At 34.2% G+C, this 22645-nt stretch overlaps 5 protein-coding genes across 8 annotated transcripts; 3 read left to right on the top strand and 2 right to left on the bottom strand.

The window, feature by feature from the left end:
- Window positions 1–416: 416 nt before the first annotated feature.
- LOC126671685 (protein SAR DEFICIENT 4) lies at window positions 417–1623 on the top strand. Its single transcript, XM_050365475.2, has one exon. The coding sequence runs from the start codon at window positions 497–499 to the stop codon at window positions 1553–1555; it is 1059 nt and encodes a 352-aa protein (XP_050221432.1). The 5' UTR covers window positions 417–496; the 3' UTR covers window positions 1556–1623.
- Window positions 1624–1661: 38 nt separating this feature from the next.
- Window positions 1662–5471, bottom strand: LOC126671683 (uncharacterized protein At3g49140-like). The gene is made up of 11 exons (XM_050365473.2): window positions 5292–5471; window positions 5118–5178; window positions 4690–4918; window positions 4430–4532; window positions 4248–4315; window positions 3901–4071; window positions 3689–3808; window positions 3122–3463; window positions 2676–2828; window positions 2347–2442; window positions 1662–1910 (listed from the first exon to the last, which is right to left on the bottom strand). Exons 1-11 carry the CDS (start codon window positions 5338–5340, stop codon window positions 1806–1808), a joined length of 1497 nt encoding a protein of 498 aa, XP_050221430.1. The 5' UTR covers window positions 5341–5471; the 3' UTR covers window positions 1662–1805.
- A 245-nt stretch (window positions 5472–5716) lies between these two features.
- On the top strand, window positions 5717–8159 carry LOC126672080 (pentatricopeptide repeat-containing protein At4g21190). Its single transcript, XM_050365981.2, has 5 exons — window positions 5717–5922; window positions 6065–6163; window positions 6365–6508; window positions 6591–6803; window positions 7436–8159. Exons 1-5 carry the CDS (start codon window positions 5833–5835, stop codon window positions 7862–7864), a joined length of 975 nt encoding a protein of 324 aa, XP_050221938.1. The 5' UTR covers window positions 5717–5832; the 3' UTR covers window positions 7865–8159.
- Window positions 8160–8360: 201 nt separating this feature from the next.
- LOC126672079 (dnaJ protein ERDJ2A-like) lies at window positions 8361–13290 on the bottom strand. The gene is made up of 11 exons (XM_050365980.2): window positions 13072–13290; window positions 12521–12728; window positions 12314–12409; window positions 12051–12171; window positions 11814–11920; window positions 11479–11696; window positions 11189–11366; window positions 10971–11090; window positions 10611–10697; window positions 9787–9897; window positions 8361–9312 (listed from the first exon to the last, which is right to left on the bottom strand). The coding sequence occupies exons 2-11, from the start codon at window positions 12704–12706 to the stop codon at window positions 8488–8490; spliced, it is 2049 nt and encodes a 682-aa protein (XP_050221937.1). The 5' UTR covers window positions 12707–12728; window positions 13072–13290; the 3' UTR covers window positions 8361–8487.
- Window positions 13291–14580: 1290 nt separating this feature from the next.
- Window positions 14581–18631, top strand: LOC126674114 (uncharacterized). 4 transcript variants are annotated; one of them, XM_050368493.2, is made up of 9 exons: window positions 14583–15079; window positions 15148–15257; window positions 15352–15431; window positions 15989–16030; window positions 16125–16252; window positions 16668–16848; window positions 17174–17352; window positions 17741–17947; window positions 18058–18631. In XM_050368493.2, the coding sequence occupies exons 1-9, from the start codon at window positions 14670–14672 to the stop codon at window positions 18341–18343; spliced, it is 1623 nt and encodes a 540-aa protein (XP_050224450.1). In that variant the 5' UTR covers window positions 14583–14669; the 3' UTR covers window positions 18344–18631. The 4 variants fall into 4 exon arrangements, with proteins under 4 accessions (XP_050224452.1, XP_050224450.1, XP_050224449.1 ...); XM_050368492.2 differs by having other exon boundaries at window positions 14584–15079; window positions 18049–18631; XM_050368494.2 differs by having other exon boundaries at window positions 14586–15079; window positions 15163–15257; window positions 18049–18631.
- The last annotated feature ends 4014 nt before the right edge of the window (window positions 18632–22645 follow it).

Here is a 22645-nt window from a genome sequence, read left to right as displayed (position 1 = left end):
CTGCTGCATATTATCTTGAGGATTTATTTTTAAAGTTAGGATTTTTAATTGAGGCTATTTTAGAAGAGGGTGAAATAATATAACAAAAATTATAAATATAAAATTGGTAAGTATTTTAAAAATTAAAGATATTTTTGAATTTTTTATGAGGGTGAAATAATTAATAAACAAGTTGAAATATGAATTTGTTAAGTATTTTAAAAATTAAATGTGTTTTTGAACTTTTTTTCTAGTGCCATGTCACCAGTTTAATGTCCATTTGCCGAAGTCATGGACGGAGGGGTTTTTTGTTCGATTTTAGAACTATGAGAGTTTATTTGTACTAAAAATAAGTTAAAGGGCTGTCTTGTACTTTTGAATAAACTTGAAGGGTTTATTTGTACCTTTTGCCATTATTTAAGCAGACGCGCACAAGAATTTCTCAATACACAGACGAGCTGTGTAGAACCGCTAATTCCTCTCCCTACTGGTCCACCAATAACATTCAAACCCCATAATGGATTCAACACCCAGCCAAGTGAACATCGTTACCGGCGAGGCTAACCCAAATCCAGATAATCTCACCGCCGGCACCAGATCCCCTATTTTCATCACCAATGATTCTCTACGCTCCATCCTCTCACACTCCTCTCTAATCCAACACTTCCACACTACTTTACCCGCTCTCTCCGCCACACTCCATACTCCAATCCGCCAAAGCCATTCTATTTCACCCTCATCCTCTCTCCTTCTCATGCCATCATGGTCCTCATCACCTTCACTTCCTTATATAGGTGTAAAACTTGTCACCCACTTCCCACAAAATTCCATGCTCAACTTGCCTGGAATCCACGCTAGCTATGTGCTTTTCAGCTCCGTCACCGGACAAACTTTGGCCTCTATGGATGGGACTGTCTTGACTCTTTACAGAACTTCTTGTGTTTCTGGGTTGGCATCAAAATTCTTGGCTAGGGAGGATAGCAAGGTTTTGGTTATGATCGGTGCCGGTGCTCTGGCTCCTTATTTGATCAAGGCTCATCTTGCTGTGAAACCCAGTTTGGAAAAGGTGATCATTTGGAACAGAACGATGAAGAAAGCTGATGAATTGGTTGAGAAACTGAGAGAAGAATGCAGAGGTGTGAGTTTTGAAAGTAATGATAATTTGGAGGAGATTGTTGGGTTGGGTGATATTGTGAGCTGTGCTACTAATGCTGATACACCTTTAGTCAAGGGTGAGAAGCTGAAGCTGGGGGCACATCTCGATTTGGTGGGATCGTTTAAGGAGACGATGAGGGAATGCGATGATGAAGCGATAAAGAGAGGGAAAGTATACGTTGATAATGAGGCAGCATTGGTTGAGGCAGGGGAGATTGTCGGAGCGCTTGACAGAGGAGTGATTGAGAAAAAAGATGTCGGGTACCTAGCGGAATTGATCAATGGGGATGCTGCTGGAAGGAGGAATTCTGAGGAGATCACTGTATTTAAGTCTGTTGGTTCTGCAGTTGTAGATATGCTTGCTGCACAGTTGGTCTATGAGCTGTACATGAAAAAGGTTAGTACCGAGAGAGATGTATAATGCTGATGTAGAAGATGATTAAGTCTTCAGAAATGGATGACAATGAATAATATATCAGCTTTTCAGAAGATTTGGTAGCATTTAGTATATGATTTACTTTAAATAATTGAAAAAATGGGAAAGAATTGATGCAAATGATTATCAATAGCATCTAACAAATATATGCTGCAAGTGTTTTTTCACACTTGCCGCATTTGTAGGTTACAACAAACAATCATTATTTAAAGTGAAATGCGGTACTCAAACAAAATTAGTGTTCATTTTGATGAGTTGGCTTCTTTTCGGGCGCTCTTCGTGGTATCCTTGGGAATAATATATCATTGAGTTGTCTCTCAGCACCATATTCTGATGTGGCCTGCAAATAAAATTTTGGTCAGGATGGAGTAAGCCATCAATATCATTATCCGAGGCGCTTTTCAGATATCACGCAAAATTATACTATAAATGCTACAGTGGCCATTGAAGGTTGAAGCCTTCGACAACCATTTTAGGGTGACAGCAGCAGTTTCAGTTGTGCAGCTGAAACCATTAACTGCAGATATATTTTTCAATCACAACATTTTTTCTATTACCAAATTAAAACTCCAAATTTTGAAAGTTTGTGCTTAATTCTTACCTACTGAAAGTTCCAAGACATGATAATAGAGACCACACAGAAAGTAGTACAAATATTTTTTCAGTTTTTTCTTATTTTGGAGGGGAAAGAGAGAACTTCATATGAAGAGGATGAAAAGCAGTCATAAGAAACAATAACATGAACAAAACAAACAGCTTCAAGACAATTGGCATACCCGTGAATTAAATGAAAACCGCAATGTCTCAACTCGGGTTCCAGAACAAACCCTCAGATCAAAGCCGAGGGAATCTACGCCGATCACTGCTGCCTCCTATGATAAATTAAGAAAAAAGATTATCATCTACAACATAGATAAAGAGACAAACATTGACCACAGCCTCAAACTCATAGACAAAGAAATGACAAAAATAAGGCAATGATATTCTCAAAAATGGGTTGCCCAGTTTTGACATTGTCTCAGGAAAATTGGTTATTTAAATAAAAGAAGCAATTAGGTGCTTCCAAGGATGATTTAGCACTTCTAGAATGATTTTAAAATGTTACCTCCACTTGGAGACCCTTATACATCCAACACAAGGACTTCAAAGTCTCTGTGATTTTCTCTCCCCCGGCTTTCAGACGGGACATAATTTTTCTCGCTGAATGTGCGATAGCATCAGGTTGAGCCTTTCTATAGTCCTCTTCTTCAACTACAGTCTGCAGAGCGTTAGGGAATTAATTTCTACAATGTAAATTTAAAAACAGAAATTAAGCTGAAGGAGTATATGTTTTAATGCTACATGATGCCGGGGGTACTTGATTATCAGTATAGTAAGTCACCAGTCATTACTATTACAATTTTGAGATGTTCTAAGGAAATGAAGACCACAGTTGCTAAAGAGTAAAGAATCTAAGAAGAGGTGCATGTTCCAATAGAAAATAACAAGTTAAGGAGCAGTCAGTAGCCTCCAGAACAGGTAAAATAATTGAAACCAAACAAAAGCACATACCTGATGTCCATCGGGAGAAATCAGCTGAATTTTAATCATCTCCAGTTTGTAGAATGAAGTCCCATTTGTAGGTGCCTTATCATTCCCCGACTCTTCAGCACATTTAGAAATATCTTCAGGAATCCCTGACTCATTTTTGTGACCATTGATCCCACCATCATTCTCCAGTTTGCCATCCACATTTGTCCCTGTCTCATTTATATCAGCATGGCATGATGGATTGCCAGATATATGCTTCTGGATGCCAGAATGTTCTTCAATTAGGGCGGGTCTTATGACACCCTGAATGGTTAAACCTGCTGGAGGCTGCTCCATCCAGTCTATAGGATCATCTGAAGTAACCTATACAGCAAAAAAGAAAAAACATTAAAATAAGAAGAATTCACCTTCAACCAGGAAACCTTGTAACACTGCAATATCATAATGTCAAGTAAGAAATAGTCCCAGTGAGTAGGAATATGAAAATAGCGTATAGCTACATTTGAAGATTATGATGGAGGAAAAAAAACCTAAAAGTTTTTTCGACACCAATCCATGTAATATCAAATAGTTAAAATTGAGAATTACCTGGGCAAGTTTTTTGGCAAAATACATTGGATGAGAAGATCGCATAGTCTCCAACTTTGCCCAATCACCAAGTGCCTCATCAGAGTCTTCATCTTCATCGTCAAGAATAGCTACCAAATCCTATAATAAAGAAAAAGGAAATTCACATTATATCTTGTAGACTTTGGCATCTATTCTGAGAAATCTGATCTCAAACAAATGGGAAACCAGACATCATCATCATAGTCTTCATCATCTCCATCCTCATCCTCGTCTTCATCCTCATCATCTTCAATATCGCTATCTAAATCATCAATCTCTTCAATTCCAAAATCAATATCTGATGGACCTAGCAAATCCATCTCATTCATCATTTCCAGAGTATCAAAGCCTATAATGGCTTGCTGCATATTGCATAAACACGTACAGACTTAGAAATTGTGTAAATAAGAAGCACTTCAGATATCCCCTTTGTTATGCTTAGTCAAAAGTGTAGGTTATCTAAACAAAATTAGACCGACTTGGCAAGAGGTATTGAATAAAATGCATAAGCCAATCCATGAGAAAAGATATTACATACCACAAAATTATTTTCTGAAGTAAGAGTTTGCAAAATGTCTTCATCATTCTTCACTTGAAAGTATATGTCTGCAACACATGAAACAAAATTAATACTTTGAGTTTCACAAATGAAGGCTTCAATTTCCAACCTAATTAAAATAAAAAAGCACGACTATAACGAAATTCAAGAACTATACATACTTCCATGTTCATCAGTAACATAAGGCAAGTCTGGCCAGATAATATTTTCATGAATGGCATCATTAATTAAACCAGTCAACGCTAGTGTCGCTTTGCTGTTGACCTAAACATAACAAACTACAGGCAACATTAGCCATTGAAAAAAAATAAAATCTAACCCCAATTACATTGAAGTAAAAACTACGTTGTTAGCTAAACTATCTACTTTAACCGTCAAAGAAGCATTTTTAAAACAGTAAATAGTACATGTAATATGATACCTCAACAACGGTTCTAGCAGTTTCTTGAGGTGTGAGAACTGTGTCTCCACTATCATTTAGTGATATTTTTTCCGCCATCTCCTCGAACGGATGATATTGCGATTTACCAACATTCTGCTTTGAAGAATCTGAAGACGAACCTAATTTCTCGGAACATGCTCGAATTCTACTCTTTAATAGACTACCTCTTCTCACTAAAGAACTTCCGTATAACCTTCGAGCTTTACTCCTGCATAAATTATCATCACTACAATTACTATTGACATCCTTAATCTTTGAAGTTTCTACTTCACCTTAAATTTCAATTCAATTTGCAATTTTCTTTAGGTTTAGTTTAATGAATCATTATTTAATAGATTTAAACTTAAGCTAGCATTAATTTCAAACTGCAACTAAACAAAAGCTTAGAAGTAAATGAATTCAAATACCAAGGCAAGGAGGAGCTGCGAGAGACTCCATTGACTTCCTCCAAGTTCCACTGACGATAATCTACATATGAACATATAGAAGTTAAAAAATAGCACAAAATTCATTAAATTCTTAAGCTACATTTTATAAAAATATAAATATCTATAACATTAGCAGGAAGAACTGGAAGTTACGGGGTAAGGCGGCGGCGGAGAATCGAACGCCGGTGGCGGTTTCAATCATACTTTATTATTTTACTTTGTTTTGTATTTCTTTTAGAACAAAGTATTAAATGAAATGAAGCATGAGATCTGTGTGTGAAGCTAAGTAGGAGGGCTTTTAGCTTTGAAAGATGACTGGTGGATGAGGTACGGAGACGGCATATTCTGCAGACAAAGATATTTTAGTCTCTTGCGATTGAATTAAATTGGATAATTATAAGAAAGGCCTTTAGTAACTTTTATAGGACAAATAAGTCCTAATGTGTCGAACCTAACTGTATTATAATTAGATTTTAGGGTCTATTTTGTAATTATATCTTGGTACCTGGCTGTAGTGTAGCATGAACAGAACGCACCGTTTTGATGTGCAAAATAAACAGAAGATATTAACTTCTGTTTGGATGTGACCGAGAAGACGCGAGAAAAAATCTTTCAGCGAGAAAGTTTTCTGGTGCTCAGCTCAATTATTAACAGCGCCTCGTATCGTTTAAAATCGTACCCTAACAATTTTCTGATGATAATGCATTGTCTGAGACCGCCTCTACCGCTCATCTTCACTAGATTTGAACGGATAAAAACCTTCAAGAGTACGAGCAGCGTTATTGTAAGCTTCTTAACGAAACATTTTTTATTTCTTCAATTTTATTTGCGTGTTGTAAGTAAATTTTATCAAGCAATTCAACAAAGTATTTTCAAGCTGCTTGTAATTTTGTTTTCTGCTTGATTTATATAAAATTATCATTCAGGTTTGTGCTTTAAAAGGTCCACGACCAAGGTCTCCTAGAGTATGGAAAACAAAAACTAGAATTGGAACTATCTCCAAGTCTTCTAAGCTTGTTGAATGCGTAAGTTTTATTTGTGCCACCTCATTCATGCAACAAATCAGTGTGACATTTGCAATGTTTCGATATTTAATGAGAAAAAATAAATAATTATTAAAAATGATGTGATACAACCGTTGCGTGCAATAAACACTCTAGCATGAAATGTTTTGAGTATCTATCAACTAGTAGACTTATGATTTCGTCGATTGTTGGGTTGAGTAGATTAAGGGATTATCAAATGTGAAGGAGGAAGTGTATGGGGCACTTGATTCCTTCATTGCTTGGGAGTTGGAGTTCCCTCTAATTGCTGTTAAAAAAGCGCTGAAGACTCTTGAGAATGAACGAGAATGGAAAAGGATAATTCAGGTACGGGGTTTTTAATTATAATTAAACCCTGTTTTTGGCGCGCTTTGGTGGTAATTCAGGAAGAACGTGTGTTAATTTGTAGGTGATAAAGTGGATGCTAAGTAAAGGTCAAGGACGGACAATGGGGACAAATTTCACCTTACTAAATGCATTAGCTGAGGATGAGAGGATTGATGAAGCTGAAGAGCTTTGGAATAAAATATTTGCGGACAACTTAGAAGGCACGCCTCGCAATTTCTTTGATAAAATCATTTCCATCTATTACAAGAGAGACATGCATGATAAGTTGTTTGAGGTATTTTGACCTGCTATCTCTTTGTTATCTCTACTCTTTCATTCCTGTATAGTGAGTTAATTTTCTGCAATGCAATTGTCCTGTGTTGCTGGCAATTGATGGAGTTGCTGATTTGGGTTTCATTTACTATATTACATCTAGTTTGGTTTGGTTTTAAAGATATGTTTTGGAAGATCATTCACCATCATTGTTTACACACATCATGACAACATAGTGATGACTGAACTTTATGCGTTTAAAGGATATACTCACAAGTCATGATTGAACTTATTCTCATACAAGCCCTTAGAGCATTATCTAGCAACTGGATATTTGATACTATCTAGTGTATCCTTTTGGTGAAATTATGGAATGCTTTGTGCAGTTGGTCAAAAACTAAGACTCTGTGTCTTGTGAGCCACATTATTATGGAGTTCCAAATATCAAATTTTCTTTGTATATTTTCCGCATCTGTTTTCTGATCTTCCGGTTCACTATTAAAACTTTTTCTTTTCTTATCAGCATGTTGTTTCAAGTTCAAGTATAATAACAATTGGTTGATCTCTGTTCTTTATAAGCAAACTATTTGAACTGAAGTAACTGCTACTGCGCATCATATTTCCCATGAAATACCTTCTTGGTTGCTCTTGTAGGTATTTGCTGATATGGAGGAGCTTGGTATCCGACCAAGTGTTTCAGTTGTCAACATGACAGGAAATGTATTCCTGAATCTGGGTATGCTGGACAAATACCACAAATTAAAGAAGAAATACCCACCACAAAAGTGGGAATATCGATATTACAAAGGAAAGCGTGTTAGGGTTCGAGCAAAGCACAACATTGAATCTGATGGCGCCAATGAAGGTGTAAACAAGGACAACGAAACTCCCCATATTTCGAATGAATTACAAGAAGAAGAGTATACAGAGTTAAATGAAACTAATATCAAGCCGGTTTCAAATGAATTGAATGAAATCGCCGGTACAGAGTTAAACATTGAAGCTATTGTTGAAGCGTCCTTTTTAAATGAAGCTAGTATTGAGGAGGTTTCAACCTTATTTGATGACGAAACCAAGACATAATTAGGTGACTAGTACTCAACTTCCTGTGTAAATGAGGCGAATATTGAGAGGTTTTAGACCAATTCGATGAAGAAGCTAATATCAGTTGAAGCTTATGTTGTATCTACCTGCATTCTCTACCAGCAAACAGTCTAGAGTTAACAGAATCGGGTATCATTTATAGTCAAAAGCATTCTACAGCTTCAGTTTCAGGAATATCCAAAAGATCAGTCTTGTGGTCAATGTCTAATCCTCGTGCCATCCTATGTGACAGAAACATATTGTATACGTAGACATGTGAAAGTTTATTTTGATAGATGAATGGCTAAACCCTAAAACATCACTTTTCTCCAAATGACACTTCTACTCTTTTACTTTTTATTAATCCTTTGAACTTGTACATATATAATTTATCTGATTTAGTAAGCCGAGCCACCAAAAAATAAATTATAAGCATCTGAGGTGATTCTTTGGTTATAAATTGGGATGCTTATAACAATGCTAAATGAGGGTTAAATTATATGAAAATCCACTTTATGGAATCAAAAATATCAAAACTTTTCACTGCAACTATCATAAATTTAATAGGCCTGAATAAGTAAAGGAGCTCATTCCTCATTCTAATTGACAATCAATGAAGTGTCTCATTCCTCATCTGTGCCCGAATCCTCCGAGCTCGAGTCACCTTTATGCACTGCGCCATTAGCTGCAGGGGCCTTCTTTTTTGTATCTTTTTCATCTTCCTCATCTTCACTATATTCACTCTCGTAATCATATTCCTCCTCATCATCCTCCTCTTCCTCTTCAACCCCGTCCTCAGCAATCGGTCCCTCTTCAGAGATTGAAGCACCTCGAGTGCCAGCCCGTGTTCGTTTCAATATTTTGACCTTCAAATTAGTCTTTTTGTCGCAACCTATCCAAGTGTCACACAAGCAGTAACAAGTCAAATTGTAGTTCCCCTCCCTGGGTGCTGGGAACTTGCCCATCACCAATCTAGCGCCATTCCGCACCTTTTGCGCCGCTTCTCTGACTGCTGCACTTGTCTCCTTGACACTTGCTCCAGACCCCTCCATGGTATCCTCAATTGTCTTAGAAGCAGCAACTATAGCTGCTTCTTCGTCCATAAAATTTACCTTCTGAGAAAACCACACGTTATTTGCGGTGGGATCAGCAAGCAGAAACCAGAAGTTCTCTTCCTTGTGGACTGGGAAGTGTGGGGTGTGAGGGAGAGCACGGATTAGGCCATTGGGACGTTTGAGAGTTATCGTAGCTTGAACAGTGACAACATCTTCCTCTTGTATACCTTCTTCACCTTCAGTCTCACATTTAACTTCTATTGTAACAGAAGGCATCATTTCCAGTACCATTTCAATGTCTTGTATTTCAGATGAGGAGAATCCCGCAGGCTCTAGCAGCTCACGGCGTTCTTCCATGGTCATATCACAAAAATCTTCAAAATTTCTCACCTTCTGCAATTAGGATAACATCTCTCATAAGCAGGACTAAAAGGATCCATGAGCATAAATTCAAACTGACTACGGCTCAAGATACTAATTTTCACTTTCCAAAAATGTCTGGAGCTTTACAAATTCAATTTCAGGAGGATAAAAAGCTATGTCATTGCACCTTCATATTTGCATTGAACAAATCAAATGATTGACATAATCACACAATAGACTAGAGCGAATAACAAATCTAAGATGTTACCCACATCTGATGCAAATAAGTTAAAAATTAAGACTTCTAGATTTAGTCTTGTTAAATGATAATTTTTCAGCAGCTCAACAGAACAAGAAACAGAGCAATAGTAATCTTTCTATGGACCTTTCTGGAAAGAAAAGGGAAAAAAAAGAGAAAATCAACTTGGCCATCAAGTGCTGCCAGGAGGCATAGTTGAACATGAATGAATTATGAATCACGATTGTAAGTTTTAATACAATTACCTTGCGTGTTATCTTCTTGACAACTGACTCGCTAAAATGTGGAAGCTGCAAAAAGGGTGCAATTCCGTCAGGGGATCCTCCAGTAGACTTTCTTGCACTAAGAGGAACAGCCTGCATCACAGTTCATAAGAAAATTAAGAATCTTTTTCTTTTCTTTAGTGAACCATATTTCTTGAATATTGGTACAGAAGAAAAATAATAACTAAAATGTGCAAACATGTTTCTTTAACATCAAACAGTGAATGATTGGAAAGCTGAGTGTAAGAAGCGGAAAGTAATGTAAAGAATTGGTCACATTATCTGCTCTTGATAATAATTAGAGAGAAAAAGAACCAAGTAGTAATCAGGTTTTCCCAGGATATCTGATACAAAATTTAAAGAATTACATTTTCCAAGAGATCTCAAACAGCATTCAGTCCTGACTGCTTTATCAATAAAACATACTAGAAATCAGACATGCAATAAAGATTGGCAAGTATACAGGACAGAACAAGGAACGACAATGATATATGAGTATACAAAAGAATAATACACCGCCAGCAACAGTTCGAAGACCTATAAGTTAATAGGAATTAACCAAAGAGTTTTTATTCTAACAAAAAAGGGAGTCACTGGTCTCGCAAGCATAAATGAAACAACATATTTTATTCCAAGTACGTGGAGCGTACTGAGAAGACGGAATCCGGACGAGCTTTACACTTCTCCTACTGACCACACAATATGTCAATTAACATGAAGATACATCATAAACTAATAAATGGCTATTATCTGATTCAGAAGTTTCAGTAATCGTATCCAGAAACTCTTAATCTCTAAATCCTCACCTGAAATACACACTGAGAGAGCTCAATAACTCCAATTGCAGGTCTTAGCCATCCATGGCCTTGTGCAGTGCGTGGTATGACTGCCATCTACAAAATAATACAAATACTTTAAAGATTGAATAGCACAAAGACCAAAATATAGATGTACAACAAATTAAAAAGGCTGCAAAAGAAGGCATAAGAAGCAACTATATTTAAGTAGATTGAACAAAATAGTAGGTGCCACTACTGACAGCCCACTGGAACAAATGAATTACTGCAGCCACTGGATAAGTAAGTCAATTAATAGATTATGGCATGCTTAATTTATCAAGGAGCTCAAGATAATCTAAAAGAACATAATACAAAATGTTAAATTACCTTCATTAATTCTTCAAGAAGTCGAGGTGCAAGCTCTAGCACACGTCTAAAATCGCCTAGCAAAGCTGGTGAAAGGGCTGCTGATTCACGAGTTAATTGAGCCTGTATTAACAATTCCGTCTGTAGGAAAAAAAATGACAAAGGAGTGTGTGAATCTCGTCAAGGACCAAAACAGCTGTAACTGTTTTGCATAACCACATGATAGTACAAAACGCTACCTTAACTATGGCAGGGTGCTGCTTCCAGAACTTCGCCTGTTCTTGCTTAATGTTCTTAAGATCTAGATTCAACTCACTTCTAACTGACATAAACAGCTTTTGAAGAGGTTCGTCATCCGTCCTACGAACTGGAATTTCCATATATTCAGCAGCCTTAGTAAAGACTTCCATGACTTTGCTGTATGGTCAAAGTACAAATCAGCATGACAATCATACAACAGCAAATACGTTTATTTCAAGTTCTAGTGAAAGAAAAAAATTAACTAGTAGATAGAATATAACTGAATTACCTCGGTGCTAAAGAAGGTTTCATTAGGTAGTAATATGCCGAAAGAGTTTGATGCATGACATAGTTTCCAGTATATTTTGATGATCTTGATAGATATACCACTGCAATTACCAGTGGCAAGAGAATGCAAATACCAACAATCCAAAGTAGAAGTATCCCACCAGATGGCCCATCAATATCTAGAAGGAACTGAGGAAGAGCTATGCCCATTTGAAACCCCTGCAGGAATGCATTATGAGCTTCAGATTTCACAAGAGATAAAATGAGGATGACCAAATGATGTAAAGGTTTGTTAAAAGAATTGACAATCATTCTTCTAGAGGAACGAAGCATCACCTGTCTACCATCTGGATGACCATATTTTTCATAATTCTCGCGGGACAATGGATCTGTTAGAGCCTGATAGGCCTTTGTTATAAACTCAACAAAAAATTTGTGGGCCTCTGCAAATAGTAAAATCAAAATGCAACTGTCAGGAGGTACTCATCAATGATGTAGGCATGTAGCTGAAGTTGCCGCCATTTGAAACTGACATAGAAACATAAATTAACATATAACTAAAACATGTTCAACCTGGATCAGGATTTTTATCAGGATGGTATTGAACAGAGAGCCTCCTGTATTTCTTCTTTATTTCTGACTCTAGAGCTCCAGGTTCTAGTCCAAGTATAGAATATGGATCAAAAACTTGAACCTGATTAAGAAAATCAAAACAAAAAACATAACTACCAACAATACACAACATAACTGAAACTCCCACTTAACTACACTCGAAAATCATATAAAAAAAATTGAAATATGAAGAACAATTAACATCTCAAGAAATGAATACTTACATCACGGCTCATATTCTTTATGTAGTAAACCAGGAATATCATGACGACCCATAAAAGTATCAATGTCAAGTTACTGAATGTAGAGAAGTTCGAAATCTGCCAAAAACAAAAAAGGAAGAAACAAAATGACCACCATTGCACAATTACACAAAAAAAAAATACAAGCACAAGATACATTAAAATTAAATATGCCAATCAATATCTCACCCGCTTAAATATAGATCTGCGATACTTCCCCGAGTGAAAGCATTCGGAACAGTTACAGTGAATACTTTTGCTTTTCTTCGAGAACGCCCGGCATAGCTTTGTTATCGTGTACGGAACTAGTGGCAGCGCCATTATTGTCAAAATAAAAATTGGGAATAGGGCACTAGTTTCTTCAGAGGCAGCCATGATAATCTCTTACCTATATAACCTTTCAACATAAAAAAAAACCTCCAAATTAAACGCCTAAAATCCAAATTTCAATAAATTCTAATAATCAAAACAAATTCCTCAAATTCTAGTTTAAGTTTAGTAATAGTAATAACTGGGCAGAGTAACAAACCTAGTTCATAACGAAACACTAAAGCCAAACCATATTCATCCAAATGAATTAATAAATAAATAGAATCGAGTGAATTTAATTAATTGTATCCATAAACCCTCAAAATTAAACTGTAATCCATGTACACTAACTAAGACTAATCAATCAATCAATTCTTAATCAATAATTACTCGTAGAAACTCAGAATTGAAAATTAATTTAGTTTAATTACCTGAATTAAAAAAATTGAGATCGAGATCAGGCACGGGGACGGCTGTCTGAAGATGGCGCGCGAATATTGGTGGAGTGCGGAAGAAGAAGGGGCAGCTAGTGTTGAGATGGGATTTATTGATTTTTTTTAGATCCGAGAGAAATTTTTTGGAATTGCTGGGTTTTTTGTTTTCAAGGATTTTACTGTTTTAGGCTTCGGTGTGGTGTATATTTCCAAGGTTATTTTCGTTATTTTGGGCTGTAATTAAATGTCTTTGATTACTCAAATCTTGAATTGCCTGAAAATGGAATTAAAAATCCTTCTCTTCAAGTAATATCAGAAAGAATAAAAAAATCAAAATATGTAGTAAGAGTTTCTAAAATGTATGAAGTGTTGTATTAAGAAAAAATTGAAATGTACGAAATTTTACTAAATTCAATAAATTATAAATAAAACTTTAATTATTTAGATTGAATATATATAATAAATCATAATTATAAATATTAAATGAGTATTTATTTTTTGAAAATATCAAAAATTAACAATGACATGACATAAAAAAATATTCATTACAACAAAATTACTATATTTGTCAATTATGTTTTATTTTCTATGTTATCATTTGACATCTAATCAAGTTTTTAATTTCAACAATTATTCTGGAATAAAAGTTTGGTTCTTATTCTTTCTTCTCTATTATCCATGGAGCTATCTCCATAATTGAAATTTACGATCAGCAAGGGCGGCTAATTTTGCCTAATTTGATCAACACTACTTATAATTGTGATGATTATAGTTTTGTGGTTGATATAGTTTGTACATTTTTTTAAAAAAGTTATGTTATTCATTGTGGTTGTCATTGTTTTTAAAATATAAAATTCCCTAGAATTATTGATACTTTTAATCTGCGTCAACCGTCATGTCATTTTTATTATTTAATTGTCGTCTAGTATGATTTCTGCAACACAAAACAAATTTGCGTCATGTACAATAGTTTATGGTTGTGGGAGAAATTAAACTCGCGACTTTAACAATTTATCGTCTAGTTTATATACCATTTGAGTTATAGCTCATTGGTTAAATATCATTCGTTTATCATTGTTCATATTAAACAATTATATAATTGGATGAACATAAAATAGTTAAATGATTTTATGTAACTCTTTTTACTATAGTTTATCTTATAAATTTATTGGAGTATTTTGCTAAATTTATGTGCATAATTTTAAACGTCAATCAAATAAAAATGATAAAACTAAATTTTTAACGAGAGTTGAATTAATTTTTGAATTTTATAACAAAATAAATAAACGGTAAATTAACTTGAAATTTTATTTAAAATTAATATAAATTATTTTTTACACGGAAATTTGAGGATTTGAAACTAATATAAATTTAATTTTCTTCACATGGTAATTTTTTGATTTTATATATCTGTATACTATTAGTATTTCCTTAATTATAATCTAAAATCAAAAAATATGCAAACTCAATTTAAATTAACTAAAATTTAAAACCTTAAATCTACGTGACAAAGCCAATTGCCACCTCTCATCATCTTCACTTCTAATATTCCAAATCAAAATCGTCAATCAAAATTCCTTATCCACCAAACCACCATGGCGAACCAGAACCAGAACCAGAACAAGCACCTCCACCTCCACTCTAATCTCCTCCACTCAGCAACCGCCGCTATTACCTCTCTTATTTCCACTCCAAAAACGTCGCCGTCTCCAACAATCCCACTCTCTCCACCCAAACTCTGTATCCCCTTTCAATTCGCCGACTCCTCTTCTACACAGCCTCAGCCTGACTCCGTTACTCCCAAATCCTCCGCCGTTAAGGGCTTATCATCCTCCGAGTCAAACCCTGGCTTTCCTTCAACCGTCAGAATTACCGGCCTTCATTCTAACGGCAAAGGCGGCGGTGGGCCCGCTTTTGTCGGTCAGGTTTTTAGTATGTGTGATCTTTCAGGCACTGGACTCATGGCTGTGTCTTCTCATTTTGATATTCCTTTCATTTCCGAAAGGTGATTTTTTAAAATTTACTTCTGTGGTAATTGTGAGACGTTTTTAACTTAATTAACAATATTAACAGTGTTTTATCTTATAGAACACCACAGTGGTTGAAGAAGGTGTTTGCGACGGTTACTAAGAGTGAGCGGAACGGCCCGGTTTTTCGGTTTTTCATGGATTTAGGCGATGCTGGTATGTTTTTTGGCTGGGTTTGCTTGAATTATATGATTTTAGATTGATAATATGTGCTTAAAATTTAATTTGATTTGTGTTTTTTTTTTCGTAGTTACATATGTGAAGAAGCTGAATATTCCGAGTGGCGTGGTGGGCGCTTGTCGTCTTGATTTAGCCTATGAACATTTCAAGGTATTGCTGGCTTGAATACAGTTGGCAATGCTTGTGAAGTCTATGCTGTGTACCTACTTATATGATCATGACATTGCACATTTGTAACACTATCATTTACTTCCTATTTCCTAGCGGCAAATTTAACATTGTTCCAGAGAGCACACAGAAATATTAACAGATCTAGTAAAGCATGAAATATCAGTTCTTTCAACTATTTATATGTTTTGTTTGAATTGTATTATCGGAATTTAGAATTATATGCATTGATTGTTTGTCATTGAATCATTTTGGAGGAGTTGAGTGATATAAGTTGTAGGAATTGAGAGAGTGCACTGCTGACATTGATGCAGGATGGCATAGAGAAAATTGTGATTCTGTATTGAGATAGTTTGTTTTTTGCCAAAATTTGTATGCTGGAATATATCATTGAGCAGCTGAATATTTATGTGAAAGCACATAATAATATGAAAAAAATTGCATAATCAAGCTGAACTTTTTTGTCTCTATTTGAATTTCCTATCTTTATCTGCCTATTTGGGCTAGTGCCAACTTCTTTTTGGCTTTGCTTTATGCAGGAGAGGCCTCACCTTTTTCAGTTTGTTCCAAATGAGAAACAGGTACTATATATTACATGAATGCTGAAAATTGTGTCATCCTCTAATGGTATGTTTGTACTTCATATTTAAAACTATATTTTTTTCCTGCTCACAGGTCAAGGCAGCAAACCAACTTCTTAAAACAATTCCTCGTTGTGATGGTAGGAGGAAGGTTGATGGAGTTCCTGTTTTCAGTGCTCAAAATTTAGATATTGCAATAGCTACTGCTGATGGGATTAAATGGTGCGTTTTAATGATGCTGTGTAATGAAATTCTAGTGCATTTTTTTAAATCATCTCTTCTTTGTATGAGAATCAGAATTTATTTTTTCTAAATTGGTGTGGATTTAAGTTGCTCGTAACATTTTTCCAAATTTGTCTGAAATTCAACATTTATGAAATCGTGCCCATGTTTGAAATTCCATTGCTGATTAGTTGGCCCTTTCTTATTCCATGACTCTCATTCACCTTCCAATCCTTATAACAGAAGCAGTTCTTGCAGATGTTTGTATTTTATTTAGATGCTTGTGTAATAAAACAGAAGAAGGAAGAGCAGAGAGTAGAACGCCATCTGTCTATTAGTAAAGAGCGGGTTTCCTTGTATTATTTGAAATTTATGGCAGTATTGTTTCATTTCTTCTGTTACTTTTCTTGGTTAGGTATACTCCATACTTTTTTGATAAAAGCATGCTGGATAACATTCTCGAAGAATCTGTTGATCAGCATTTTCATTCTTTGATCCAAACTCGGCACATGCAGCGCCGACGGGATGTTGTTGATGATAACTTGGCAGCGGAAGTGATTGAAGAAATGGGAGACAGCATGTTAGAGCCACCAGAGGTACGTTATGTTGTCTATTCTTGTTGAGGGATGCAAAGTGAAAGCTGATAAATACGAACAGATTGATGTTGGGAATTCAGATTTGTGTTTGCTATTTTTTAATATTTAGATCTGTGCCTTCTGTTTGTTGCTATTTTTTTTAACCAATCTTACATGATTTGATTGATGTTTGACATATCCAATTTCCATTACAAGAATAGTTTTGTATGCTCAATTACTTACTTAAAATATTTTAGAAAATAATGTGAACATAATTTAATAAATGTTTGAGTGTGCTTTTCATCTTGTACACCCTTCCCTAAATATCTTGGTTCTTTGTTTTCAGGTTCAGGAAATGATGGATGAGATTGGCCATCCCGCAATACCTTTGAGTGTCATTTCAAAGGCTGCTGAAATTCAACTCCTTAATGCTGTTGACAGAGTATTATTGGGTAACAGGTGGTTAAGAAAAGCAACTGGCATTCAACCAAAGTTTCCATATATGGTCGACTCATTTGAAAAACGGTACATCCTATGGGTCTTTTTGAGCATTTGTTTCTTCTAAAATTGTATTTGTTGTGGCGCGGGAATGTGGAGACTTTGTTAATCAATGATCTTTCCTAAGATCAGCCTGGTTATGAAGTTGAGTCAGTTGACAGGCAAACCTACTTTTTGCCTGCTGTAATATAGATAGATAAGAAACTATATTCTTGCCTAGCTTACAGCTGAATAACTCCTTACTTTAATTTAGAAGGTAACCTTGATTCCTCAGTAATGATTTTGCAGATTTTTGGTTAAACTGAGTACTGAGTAGGTTTCAGATTTTTGGATCCACCATGCTGCAGAATGCAGATATCCTTCTTCTAATTTCTGTCGGTGGTGGTGTTGTAACATATTCATTTTATCGATGCAGGAGTTTATATTCTTCTCAAAGAGCATCTGCGCTTACTAATTATCAGGCTAACTCTGAAACAGATGCTGAGACTTCAAAGCTTGGAGTTGAAGACAATGCTCAAAACAATCATGAACAAAGTGCAGATTTGCGTCTCCCATTCGAAGACTTGTTTAGACGTCCCAGGTTAAAGCGACAACATACACCAGAAAAGTGGTCAAAGATAAGGTAACATGCATTGCTTTATTTAATACTAGCGCGTAAATTTATTGTGGCAGTTTTCACGCTTCTCACTTCCTCCTATCTTGTACATCACATGATTCATCAAGTGAATGCAGAAACCAAAAGTTAGAGACTAGTCCTTTTCTTCCAAAGATTACTATGGTGGGTATCTCGACGGGAGAAGCAGGAAAAATGAGTAAAGCTAGTTTAAAGAAGACGATGGAAGATCTAACAAGAGAGTTGGAGCAGCCAGATCGAGAAAATTCCCCAGGTAATAGCAATAATAATAATGACTTAGAAATCGAAGACCGGGATCCACTCTTTGTGGCTAATGTTGGTGATTATTATTCTCGTATGTCGAAAACAAATTCTCCTCGATTGGTTCGTGGAGGAACCAAATAAAGAGCTTGTTCAGGAAAAGAAAGCTTTCTGGCGGGAGTCACTTAATTCATTTAACTAAACGGAAATAGAAATTGTAAAGTTTATAATGCCGGTCCATTAATGTGGATGCATAATTATGCATTTGCATTATGCTATTTCAATGTTGTAAAATGTAGCCTAATTCGGAAAGGGTGATCCGTTAGCTGAGCCGTAGTTGTCCTAGCGGCTTGTAATTTTGATGATAAATTAGTTTCACTATGTTATAGATTAATTATTTATATATAGCAGACAAACAGTAATTTTGATAAACTTCCGTGAATGTCGAAATTTATCCGACGAATCTAGGAAATTATAGATAAGTATAGGAGTGTGTTGTGTTGTTGTGGAGTTGCTGCAAGCTACAGTGTTCGACACTTTGCTCTCTATGCGCAGCAAAAGTGGTGGGTGATGGTGAGCCCCCCATTGATCTCTTTCTCGACAAATATGCACTCAAGAGAAAAGAACCAACTCAGTAAAAAAGTTGGATAGTGGGATTTATTTGGTTCTAGATTGTGAATCTTCGCCTTTTTGACAGCAATTCCATGTATCATTATGAACTATTTTCGTATTTTAAATACTATTTTCGTGTTGTTTTTAAAAAATGATTTTCAGGTTTTTTAAAAAAAAAAAAATTGTTACCTTTTTGCATATTTTATAGTAGACTTTAGATCACCATCCTATTATTTACTGTTTTACCACGTACCATCTTGTCGTGAGAGGACTTATATTTTGACTTGCAAAGCTTCCTATTCAACGTATACATTCTTGATAAACAGAAACTAAGATGAATACTAGAGATAATATATTTACCCAAATAGACTGAAAAAGAAAGGCCTAATCACTCAAAAATCCCTCACCTTTAAACTTTTTTTCAATTCCACCCCGACGTTGAAAATTTGTCAATTTTACCCACTTTTGAATTTTCCGTTTTCAATTGTATCCCAATATTTTAATTTTTGTTAATTTTTTTACTTAAATGATGAAATCATTCAATTAATTAAGTCTAAACATGAAATTAAATTCTTTTTTATTCAAAAAAGTACAAATAAGTCCTTTATTTTTAAAAACTAACTAAAAACCATAATCAAATTAACACTAATTTAAATTCTTAATTAATTTAACTAAATTTAAATAAATTTTAAAAATATACAATTAATATATGCGAGACATGGAGAATATTTTAAACAAATTTCCAAACGCAAAAGACGTTAATTTAATTTTTCAGGGTACAATTGAAACACAAAAATGCAAAATAGGGTAAAATTGACAATTTTTCAACGTCAGGGTATGATTGAAAAGGGGCTAAAAGGTCGGGGGTTTTTAAGACATTAGGCCAAAAAGAAACCATGTATGAATTCACAAAATTTAAAAGGAAAGCAGGGGGGTTATATAGTGGTGGGCCAAATATTATAATTTTTGATTGAAAGATTTGTAAAAAAGTAGCTAATTTTGCTCGTTCTAGCTACCATTTTCAATCAAAAAATGCTATGATGTTTGCTAATTATTCTTCATAATCTGCCCCAGCCAATACTCTCATAATCATCCAAATGTCAATTCAGAAACATGAAGCAAATCATTTGTCATTTTGAACCGAAAATTAAATAATGGCCGAAACCTTTTAGGATGAGGTCAATTTTAATCAAGACTTCCCACAAATACCAAATTTTCAATAAGTACATTTCAGTTTTAGCCAATAGCTCATTCTTTTAAAAAAAGAACGAATATTTCGAATATTTTTAATCTAACCAAATCTAATTGTTTTTTAGTTGAAAAATATTTATCAAAACTAAAAAGTTATTAACGAAATAGTCATAATTGAAATAAATAGAAAAGTTAAGTATTGTTTCGAAAACGATTGAGCGATTGGATAAAGATAAAATATTCTTATTAAAAATTGGTTAAAATTAGTCTTTTTTAGAAATGACCTCAACCGAAAAAATTTAGTATTTTTAAGACAATATGCCTTAAATAATTAGTAAAACATAAGAACCAAAAAGAGTATATATGTTCGGATATTTTCCCTTGTGTCTAGAAGCATATATTCCAAATTATAAGTGATATTCTTTTTTTCTTTCTATTCATTTCCTTGTTTTCTTACATAGCAATGTGGATCCCCCATCTTTGCTTTTGTTGAGAAAATTAATGTGCATCTAGCAAAAAATTCGAGAAAGGATTTTGGTTTTGATCATTACATGCTATTAGGTTAAAGAAATGATGAATTAATCCCCACTTTTTTCGCCTTTTAATATCAATTTATAATCTTAATAAACATTAACCTTTTTTCAATCATTACCAATGTTTATGTTATTATAATTTTAACTATTGAATTTATGAAAAAATATTGGTTAGATCTATAGATAGATTATTCTCATGTTAGTGAGCTATACAATTTAAAAATAGTGGGGTTCTTGTAATAGAAGTCCATAAAAACCTGGCTATATGATTTTTTTTTATGATTATTATAAAACAGAGTACAACTAGAATGAAGTTGGATAGTTGCTAATTTAAAGATTTTACAAATAAAAATAATTAACAAGCTATTTGGAAAAGATTAAAAAATAAGATTAAAGTTGTTTTAGAGTAAATTTTTCTCCTACATTTACTTCTTTTAACAGTAAGGTTTTCACTATATTAAAATTTTAATAATTTAACTTTCAACTTATATTATTTTACAGAAGATCAACCAACTAACTTATTTTTTTAAAGACAAAATAAAAAATAACCAGCCGCAACATAAATTTCAAGAGTTCACCCTACCAACAATTGATTTATATAAATTTTTGATAATTGCTTATAAGATTTGGATACTAGAATTATTAACCTTTTAGCACATTAAATAGTTAAATGTATATAGTCTCGTAGCAATTCATCTTGTTATGCTGTTGGTGTGAGCAAAAGAGTAACAAATTTAACGATAACTTCGACTGGTTCGCGCAAGCAAAGTGAGAGATCGCTTCCGCGAACTGCTATTTTGGACAACATTTCAACAATGGCATTTCTTCATAAGTCCCTATTACGATCCGATTAAAATCATCTTTTGCATTATCAATAATAAGACATGAACGCATACTAGATCGCTTCAAATTTGAGATTACAACTTTTTTATTTTTAATGTCTCGAATATTCCATGATATTTTTGTATATTTATAAGAATAAATTATCATGACGCTAGAATATTACCATAATTAACAGTTTCATTCTTCCTATTTATAAGTTCATCGATGTTTTTTTATCTTGTTAACATCATTTCATTCATTTTTTTTATGTTAGTCAACCAAATCAAAAAAACTTAATTCATATAATTAAATTTCAATCAATTTTCAATATAAATGTAAATAATTTCATGTAATTAATTAAAAGAATTATAATTTAGTATTAAGAATGTCAGTATAATTGACATCATATGGTTAACAATTTAACATTATTTACATTAGTATCTTGACAATGGACATAATATAAATTATTTAATAATACAAATAATTTATTAAGAATGTCATTATGATTAAGAATAAAATTAACGGTTAGAAATAAATGGAAGATCCAACATGAAAATTAAATAAACAGGCAGTTCAAAAAATTAAAATCAAGACCCCATTTTTTACGGCTGAAGATTCTTCACTGAAAAAAATGAGTATATCTGAGCTCATGAGGCAACCAACACAGGAACATCTCCTTTTCTTTTAACTTCTAAAACGTGTCACTTTGTGGTTGGCGAATGGAACCCACCAAATGACAGCCACGTGGCGATCATCGTACGGCCAATATTGTTCAATCACCACGCGGATCAACGATACAAGTCGTAAGCGTTATGCGTGCAGCAACATGCCAAACAGCATCTGTAGCATTCAATTTTCGGATTTTGTTTGTTCTTTTCTTTAATTGGCTTGTGGGCCAACGGTTCTACTGACTGCACCTGCAGCGTATAACAGCTCAATTTCAAAAAGAAAACGCCGTTTTCACCTTCTCAATTAACTTATTTGTGAGGACCATTCTGATAATTTCCTTATATTCTAGTTGTAAATAAATACCAAAGTAAATTAACTTTATTTTGGTTGGCATGGCTACAAATAAATTATGATCTATGTATAGACAAATACATATAACTTATTACTCTTATTTTCGAAAAAAGATATATAAATTTATCACTTGAGCATGCAACACTTCAATTATAACCGACATAATATGAATATAATATGAACTCTTTTGAATTTAATTGTCATAATTTTGTTTATATCATTTTTTATTAATCTGAATAGTATACAAAAATAATTTTTTAATTAGATA

The sequence above is a fragment of the Mercurialis annua genome, linkage group LG3 (genome assembly GCF_937616625.2).
Source record: "Mercurialis annua linkage group LG3, ddMerAnnu1.2, whole genome shotgun sequence".
NCBI classification, from domain to species: Eukaryota; Viridiplantae; Streptophyta; class Magnoliopsida; order Malpighiales; family Euphorbiaceae; genus Mercurialis; species Mercurialis annua.
This window is presented reverse-complemented; position numbering and strand designations above follow the sequence as displayed.